At 42.9% G+C, this 9,321-nt stretch overlaps 2 protein-coding genes across 2 annotated transcripts in view; both read left to right on the top strand.

The window, feature by feature from the left end:
- The window catches only part of RFX4 (regulatory factor X, 4 (influences HLA class II expression)), a 78,503-nt gene extending 74,632 nt beyond the window's left edge, over positions 1 to 3,871 (top strand). Inside the window, exon 18 of the mRNA XM_009881986.1 lies at positions 3,445 to 3,871. Coding sequence (XP_009880288.1) covers positions 3,445 to 3,717 — 273 coding nt within the window. The 3' untranslated portion in view covers positions 3,718 to 3,871. The remainder of the gene's footprint in view (positions 1 to 3,444) is intronic.
- A 624-nt stretch (positions 3,872 to 4,495) lies between these two features.
- RIC8B (RIC8 guanine nucleotide exchange factor B) overlaps positions 4,496 to 9,321 on the top strand; it is a 43,204-nt gene continuing 38,378 nt past the window's right edge. Inside the window, exon 1 of the mRNA XM_009881987.1 lies at positions 4,496 to 4,561. Coding sequence (XP_009880289.1) covers positions 4,496 to 4,561 — 66 coding nt within the window. The remainder of the gene's footprint in view (positions 4,562 to 9,321) is intronic.

The following is a 9,321-nucleotide window of genomic DNA, read 5'->3' on the forward strand; positions in this document are numbered from 1 at the left end:
TGCCCCTTGTCCTGTTGCTGGGCACTACTGAAAAGAGTCTGGCTCCATCCTCTTGACACCCATCCTTTAAATATTTCTAAACATTGATGAGATCCTCTCTGTCTTCTCTTCTCCAGACTAAACAGACCCAGGTTTCTCCCCCTTTCCTCATAAGAGAGGTGTTCTATTCCCTTGATCATCTTCATAGCCCTCCGCTGGACTCGCTCCAGTAGTTCCTTGTCTTTCTTGAAGTGGGAAGCCCAGAACTGGACACAGTAATCCAGATACAGCCTCACCAGGGCAGAGTAGAGGGAGAGTATAACCTCCCTTGACCTGCTGGCCACACTTTTTAATGCACCCCAGGATACCACGGGTCTTCTTGGCCAGAAGGACACATTGCTGACTCATGGTCAACCTGTTGTCCACCAGGACTCCCAAGTCTCTCTCTGCAGAGCTGCTTTCCAGCAGATCAACCCCTAACCTGTACCGGTGCATGGGGTTTTTCTTCCCTAGATGCAGGACCTTACACTTGCACTTGTTGAGCTTCATTAGGTTCCTCTCTGCCCAACACTCTAGCCTGTCCAGGTCTCGCTGTATGGCGGCACGGCCTTCTGGTGTGTCAGCCACTCCTCCCAGATTTGTGTCACCAGCAAACCTGCTGAGGGCACACTCTCTCCCCTCATCCAGGTCATCGATGAATATGTTGAACAATACTGGACCCAGTACTGACCCCTGGGGAACACCACTAGTTACAGGCCTTCAGCTAGACTCTGCGCTGCTGATCACAACCCTCTGAGCTCTGCCATTCAGCCAGTTCTCAATCCACCTCACTGCCCACTCATCTAACCCTGACTTCCTAAGCTTACCTATGAGGATGTTGTGGGAGACAGTGTTTCCCAGTGATCCATTCTGGTCCTGACTCCTATAATCTCAAAGCTTTTTGTACACATTCATTAGTAGGACATTTGCAATCAGCCAGGAAAAATAACTTGTTGACTTGACTACTATGGAAAAGGGACTATTATTTAACTTGAGCCGACCTAACTAATGGATGTAGCAGGAGGAAGAAAAGAGCCATCTTCTGAGCACTGCTCATCTTCTGTCTTAAATATTTATCTTGAGGTTTGATAAATTCTTCCAGTGGCTGTAGACAGAGCACAAATTATTCACTTTTATTAGATGCCTGACTTTTTGACAACTAAAGTTAGGTGAGATGAAATCAACTCTGAAGCTGTAGTGAATAACATGATAACTTGTTTCCTCTGTATTCGTTATGGCAGGAGCTTTGTTCACTACGATGTTCAGGTGAAGGCAGTCAGCAGGCACTAGCACGAAAATTACTTCAATGTATTGCTGGTGCAGACCAGGAAAGCTGCATCCTAAATCTACTAGCTAGTCTCCCAAACATGAAAAATATGAAAATTGTTCAACTTTTTCTAGAGCCTTTTCTGTTTACTTTGAATACTTGCAAGTTGTTTGTCTTTTGACAGAGTGCTCTGTCCTTAATGAAGTAGCTAAAGGAGAGAACCATGATCCTAAATTCAAATCACCTCATATAAAACTTCAAAGCTTTCGTTTCATCGTTGCTGGGCACATGCAGCACTTATCTTTAGCAAAAGCAAGCAAAGCTGCAAACTTGATTCTTCTGCAAAGGAATATAAGGCTTTCTGTAGTCAGTACCTAAGCTCTGCTGAATTTTCCTACTGAAAAGCCTTTTGCCTGGGTGAAGTTGGAAATTCAGATGATCTTGTGTAGGCTTGTTGCCAGTGTTGCCAATACAGCTTATTCTGATAGCTGTATTATTAGCAGTACCAGTTGAAGTGTTGATGTTCCAGTATGGTGCTGCCATTTACTCGCCTCTTTCAGCAGCCGATTGCTCAGGTAAACCCACAGTCTCTGTGGCATTCAGAAGTATATGCTAAATAATGCATTGTACAGCTTAAATCTCTTCTCTCTCATCTGCTAACTGGCTTGTCTCCCCAGGACACGGTGGAATATGCTAAGTCACTAACTACAGGATTTTGGTCAAAAATAGTCTTCTCTTTCTCCTCTCTAATCAGGAGTGGCCAGCGTGTGGCTTTTGAGCTGCCTGAGGCTTGTGAACTGTTCGAGTACGTTTGCCAAGGCAGGGCTGCCTTCCTGGCTGCGGTCTGGAGGGAGTCAGCAGAAACTCCTGACGGAGGCATTGCTGTAATTGCCTCGGGGACCCACTTATGCAACCGATTAACCCCAGCCCCATCCGGCAGTGGAGTAATGTAATGAGACCCTTTGGGAATCACTGCCGCCTCCCTCCTAGGAACAGCTACGGCAGCTCTTCTCTCCATGACCCTCCAAAATATGGGGAAGGGGTTTTACAGTCCTCAGCCGTATAAAATGCAAGCATGCAGCTTGCAAGGTTTGTAAGCATCAGAAGAAGTGATAGTCCTACTTTGGGGGCAGCTTTCTAGTTAAGGAAATATCATAGTGCCAAAGACCATTAAATTTAAAATTATGACACTTTTTGTAGAAAAGGCACAGGTCTGTGTGTATGGATGCATTTGCGTGTAAAATGTAGAAGCTCTGAAGATACATGGCTGGTAAAGGGGAACAGGAATCCGAACCATCTCTACAATGCAGATGGGTAACAGGAGGGCAAAACAAGGAGAGCCATTTCTTAGGCACAGCACAAAGATGATCTGCTCCTGTAAGACGGGCAGTAAGATAAATACATGTTAAGCAAGCACTCGTAAGCACAGTTTCCTTTCTGTTGCTGGGCAGCCTGTGGCTACAGAGGGCAGAAGCTGTTCTCTTGTTTTCCTGCCTACCCTCTCCTCAGCGCATCTTCTCCTTAGTGGGAGGCGTTTGTTGAACTTCTTTGATTTCTAGTTTCCGACTGTCACTGCGAACAGCTGGGGAATACAGAGATTCTTCTCCTGCCTGCCTCTTTTCATAAGTTCTCCAATTAGCTGCTCGCTCTGAGGCCAGACCATACTATTTTTCTGCGGAAACTGGCAGGATGGCTTGTGAACATTTAAAAGGGAAAGCACCTCTCCAGTAATAAAGATCCTTTTGCTCTCCTCCTTCAAAACTCAGTTGAGTAAGCAGAAGTTGGGACGTTTTATACTCTGTTTTTTACTGAATAGCAAGTTTCCAGGAAAAGCTGTGAGAAAAAGATCAGATGAATTCAAGTTACTTTTCTGCTCCCAGATACACCTGCCAGTACCTAGCTCTGTGATAAATTAGTTCAATATTTAAATGCAGTGACTGCTTTGCAAGACCCTCCCTGACACTTTGGTTTGACTGTAGGCACTAGTTATCTGATATTCCACCTTCAATATGTTACCTAGTTGTTGGAGGATTTCCAATGCATATGATTTTGGTTTTGTTAAGCACAGAATTGTGATACCACCACCCCTTATTTTAAAATTAAGTACGTGGTAGATACTTCTTTAATTTGCCTTTTTTTTTTTTCTTTTTTAATTGTAGTATGCTTTCAATAGTCCAACATCAAGAATGGAGCCTTGTTTGATGAGCAGTACTCCAAGGCTGCATCCCACACCAGTGACTCCTCGCTGGCCGGAGGTCCCGGCTGCGAACTCCTGCTACACGAGCCCATCCATGCACTCCACGAGATACGGAAATTCTAGTGACATGTACACCCCTTTGACTACGCGCAGGAATTCTGAATATGAGCACATGCAACACTTTCCCGGCTTTGCCTACATCAATGGGGAAGCCACCACAGGTTGGGCTAAATGAAAATGACTGGTATCAGCTAAGCCCATGTACTTAAAAGAGTTCTAAAAACTTCATGTTATGTGGGACTTTTCATGGATGTTCTTCAAGGGAGGTGAAGATGGAAAAGATCCTGGGCAGATAAAGGTAGTTCATAATGTGGGCAGATTGCAGACCAGTATGACTGAATGTTCCAGTAGCCGAAAGAATTTTGTGCTATTCTAGACCACTTTTGGGGCCAATCTGTGCCTTTTTTAATTCTGGCATGTGGGCCAACCCTGTGTGATATCAGTTTGAGTGAGCCATTTTTGCCCCCCTCTCTTATTGACAAATGTTAATGAGTCTTACAAAAAAAATTACTGGAAAGGGACCTATTTATAATTTGAATTAAAGACGGGAAATTCACCCTCAGCAAAACTCTGTCATCTGTTCTTCTTTTAAGCTCTTAATGTATTCCTTAAAAACCATTCTGCCAAGTCATCACTTGTTCCTATCAATTCCTCTCTCTGGCTCCTTAAAAGACGTGTTGTCGTAGGTTTCAGTTTACACCTAACTTTGTATATTGATGCACCTTTCTGTTGATCCAGTAAGTTTGATCTTTACAAAAGAGAAGAAAAGACATGTAGCATTGAATTATACACTGCCTTAAGTTGACTATTGTTCTTATTATATATGTATTTGTGTTAAGTTTGCACAATCTGGAAAAATCTAATTTCTCTGGTCAGTAATGACAAGGTTAAGAAGGGACTTGGGGACTGGGAAGATTTTTGAATTCAGAGCCACATATGTTAAATATGACGATATGAAGCAATTATGTAAAGAAAATGACAATGCAAACACGATTATTCCTTTAATTACCTATTCACAGGTATGAAAATGTTCTCTCAATTCCTTCACGTGGTGATAATTCTATATACTTCTACAAAAGCAAAATTCAAAGCTGTGCCTTTGAACTTATTCTGTACTGTGTATGTGTGGAAAATGTATTGTATTTTGGGGACAATTTTTCTTAGACATTTTCTGTCAGATTTGTAGCTATTTGTGAGGTTTTGTTAGATTTTATTAACATAGCTTTTTCTTCTGTATTATAAAATGCACCAAGCAATTATGGTGGACCAATTACCCTATGGGTAAGAAATAAATAAATGGAAATATGACATCAGGCATTTTAGTAATTGTTTTGTAAATAAAATCTTTGATAGCACCCAGTGTGATGATAACCATGTTTATGCCTAAAATGGACAGAAGTGTTATTTGTACAGTTGTGCAAGGTATATGAGGGATTTCCACACTCAAATAAAGTTCTTGAAATTAAATGCCATTTAAATTTACTTAAATACAGAAACTTCGACAAGCTGCAAACCTTAAAAGACCCCTAAGTGCGACCATGTATGTTTTTATCCAATGAAGGGCTTGAGAACATATATAACTGGTGGGAATTTGGGGTCTAAAGTAACTACAGGAATGAGCTGGAAATCTGCAAGGACTGAGGGAGGAAGGGTGCTCCAGGCTAGGTTTGGCAAGTGTTCTGGCTCTTAAATATTAAGCCAATGTCCTGGTGGGGTTTTTCAGAAACACAGCAGGAGCCTATCTCCGCCTTTACACATCTGATTAAAATCTTGTTTCCTGAGTTAGTGTCACAGACCTTCTGAAATTTCACCCCGTCAGCTGGTGTTACTACCCAATATACATTTACGCTTCAGTTTCATTAAGGATGGGGGAGATCAGGCTTAGGCTAACTCATCTATTTTATTCTTAAAGATACCTTCAGGCAAAATTGTCTACACGTGAAGAAGGTAAGTCATGTGAGGAAGTTATTTGAGTGGCCAGTCTTTAGCAGCTGAAGTTTTGATGTGTTTGAGACCAAAGTCCTACTTTGGTTTTTTTTATTGAAGATTTTTAAATCAAAGCATTGATTCTGGCCTATTAATTATTAACAAGCACAGAAATACCTGCCTCATCAAGACTGTGAGAAATTAGTATGAGAAAGGCAGTGTCACTAGAATAGGAAAATCCACTTTCTCTTCTCCAACGGATTCCAAATCTCAGCATTGCATCGTGTCTGCCAACAGCCCACTGTGACCCTGTTCCATCACTCGCTATCGCTGGAACACTGATCAATCTCCAGTTACCTGATGAATTGCTGACCATCACCTGCCATGGTGCCTCCAAGGACCAGACATACAGGTGAGACACTTGTGGGCAGCACTGACCAGTAACTCAAAGCTGGGTCTTTGGAAGGAGGTGAACTCCAGCACCACTCAAGGGAAGCCAGAAGCACTTCTTACATTTTTTACAACTTGTTAAACCCATTAAAGTCTAATCCCCATTGACTGATAGAGAGCAGAAAGTGAGAATATTTTAGTATACAAATGTGCCATATCCTTCAACATGTTTGGAGACAACTCATTTATCCTGAGTTGAAGAGTCCAGGGAGACTGCTGAGGAATGAGGATGGATATTGGTTACAGTGTCAGCCCCAGAAATAATAGACTTTCTGAGTGAAGAGCGAAGTGCTGGGAAAGGGAGCTTTCATGAACAGCAGCACCACAAAACTGCTTATAAAAAAGAGCCGCAGAACATCGTCAGTCAGATAGGACTGAAAGAGCAAAAAGAACCTCCAAAGTCTTTCTTCTTTTTTTTTTTTTTTTAAAATTCATTTAGAAACTTGTGTTGATGCCACAGGAGTCTGAACCTGTGCTTCCAAATACCTTTGAACTGCTTCCTGATGAGGGCTTTGAAATTTAAACTGGACATTCATGGGGAGCAATATATAGATTACCGAACACAGCTCTACAGAGGTCACCATCACCATCTGCATCAGAAGCACTGCAAGGGAAAGCAGGCTCCCTCCTCGACCATCACAGGTCAGAACCCACCGTATTAATATAAACTGCCACAGCTTTCAGGTCACAGGGGTATATACCAGGCTGTGAAGTGCAGCGGCTATTGAGAGGATGATAATCTCTGGGAAGAACGGCTGGTTAGGGGCAGGAATCTCTTAAATCATTGCAGTACAAATTGCCAAACCTCCTGAGTCAGAGCCTGCAGACTGTTAATTAAGCCCTTCCCTTGACCATGGTAACTGAAACTGCTGTTTCTTGCCTTGCCACATATTTATGTGTACGTAAAGTAAATATGTGACAACACACTACACAAATCTTTCTGAACAAGCTTTTATACCACATGCCAAAATATTCAGTCTCATTTTCACTTTCTTTTTCTTTTTTCTTTTACTTCTTTTTCTTTCTTCTTCTTTTTATTTTTCTTCTTCTTTTTCTTTCTCTTCTTTTTCTTTCTTTTTCTCTTTCTTGCTCACTTTCTGTCTTTCTTCGCACAACATTTTGTTAAAAGCATGATCTTTTTCATAGGTCCTAACATATAACCAAGAATAGATATATGTAATACGTACAATACAACATATTGTAATAGTATATATTATAGCATAACTAACATGACATATATAGTATTTTAAATAGATGCCTACACATACACAAACATATATGTATGTAAGCATATAAAAATCCATTACAATTCTTCAAGATTTTTCATTACCAGGTAGAAAAAAGACTCAGCGGGGGAAGAGCAGTGAGAACTGCATTCACGAGCATGAATCCTGTTTTTGTCAGGATACCTCTTGCTGCTAAGGTCGCTACCCTTTGACAAAAATGGCCTCTGACCTCCCCAGCCCCACAATTCTGTTGTGACTGACCCTGAAACCCATGAAATTCAGGGGCAGACATTACTTTGGAAGGTTTAGATAAAGCTGACTAACATGGGAAGGGCTCATGGTATGCACCCATCTGAAAAGGTCTGGCAGTTCTTTGGTAGAGGATGCAATTTATTCTGTCCCCTTCTTTCATTGAAATCCTAATCCTTCATATGCTACCTAAAGTGGAAACTAAAATGCACTGATGATGAATAACAATATGCCCTTTAAAAGCCAGTAACAGTACTCTCATCTTCTTTTTTTAGGGTTTTTTTAAATTAAAAAAAAAAATAATTGGCAATGTATAAGTAAAATGCATGTTTTGTTGTGCTGTGAAGTAAATCTAAGCAGGCTTATGCTTTATGATAGAATTGTAAATCAAACAACCAAAGGATTATTTTTACTGGATTTCTTTCCAAAGCTGCATTAGTGTACACATGCACCTTACTCAGAAGAAATGGTTACGCACTTTGGGCTGGATTTTGTTACTCCTTGCAGTCCAATGACTGTGTTGTTCTGGTTTTGTAGCTCAGTTCAATCTGTTGTGGCAAGAAACCTTTAACCAGAAAATTCCGATCCTAGTTTGGGTCTGCATCTTAAACACACGCAGGCGTACACCAACACATCTCAGCACCTTCAGCGCCCTTTGGAGCCACTGTCCATCTGCAGATGAAACCTCCCTGCCCCTGTGGTATTTTCTGCCACGGAGCCGATTGTGAGATAAAAGGTTTCTCTTCATGACCACGGAGTGCCTCCTGAAGGAATTAATACTTCAAGGAGAGACCGACCGCAGCTCCCACTGGATTTTTATTGCCATGGGGTTTTTTTTTTGTTAACTTCGATATATCATTTCCTGCGATCTGGACAATGAATTTTGATCGCAGGGCACCCTCAGTATGGAAATGCTGCAGATCTTCTCAGTGTGTTTTGAACGTACAGTCTTACAGAGCTCTTCAGTGACACAGTTCACCTTTGCTCTACCATTGCGGGCTCTGGCCCGGTGGTGCCGGTGCAGCCCACCCTCACAAACAGAACACGGCGGCGGCATGGCACTGGCACCTCTCCTCTGAACTGCCCTGGTTGCTCACACCCACACCAACACCTTCCAAAAAAATAGATATGTATCAGCTCCTCTGTGAATGGATAGGCAGGCAGCTGGGGGAAGGCAGCCGTGCTGCCCCTCAGAGGGGGAGGGGAGTCTGTCCTCATAGAATCATAGGATCATTTAGGTTGCAAAAGGCCTTTAAGATTGTCGAGTCCAACCATCAACCTAACACTGCCAAAACCACCACTAAACCACGTCCCTGAGCCCCACATCTATGTGTCTTTTAAATACCTCCAGGGATGGCAATTCCACCACTTCCCTGGGCAGCCTGTTCCAATGCTTGGCAACACTTTCTGTGAAGAAACTTTTCCCAATATCCATCCTAAACCTACCCTGGCGTAACTTGAGGCTGTTTCCTCTTGTCCTATCACTTGTTACCTGGGAGGTACCTGGGAGGAGAGACCGACCCCCACCTATCTACGACCTCCTTTCAGGTAGTTGTAGAGAGCGATAAGGTCTCCCCTCAGCCCCCTTTTCTCCAGGCTGAACAACCCCAGCTCCCTCAGCCTCTCCTCATAGGACTTGTTCTCCAGACCCCTCACCAGCTTCGGTGCCCTTCTCTGGACACGCTCCAGCACCTCAATGTCCCTCCTCTAGTGAGGGAACACCGTATTTGAGGTGGGGCCTCACCAGTGCCGAGTATGGGGGTACTTCAAATAGAAATGGAGAATTTTCGTACACCCCCACTGCTCTGGTGGGTTGGACTTGACAAAAAGGGCTCTGTTTTGCTGCCAGGCAAAGGAGGGCAGTTGTCGGGGTGTGCTTCGTGCCACTGAGGAACCCGAGGGCTCTCTCCAGGCCGGTGCGGCCTCTG

This window comes from Charadrius vociferus, unplaced genomic scaffold (genome assembly GCF_000708025.1).
Source record: "Charadrius vociferus isolate BGI_N301 unplaced genomic scaffold, ASM70802v2 scaffold883, whole genome shotgun sequence".
Taxonomy (NCBI): domain Eukaryota; kingdom Metazoa; phylum Chordata; class Aves; order Charadriiformes; family Charadriidae; genus Charadrius; species Charadrius vociferus.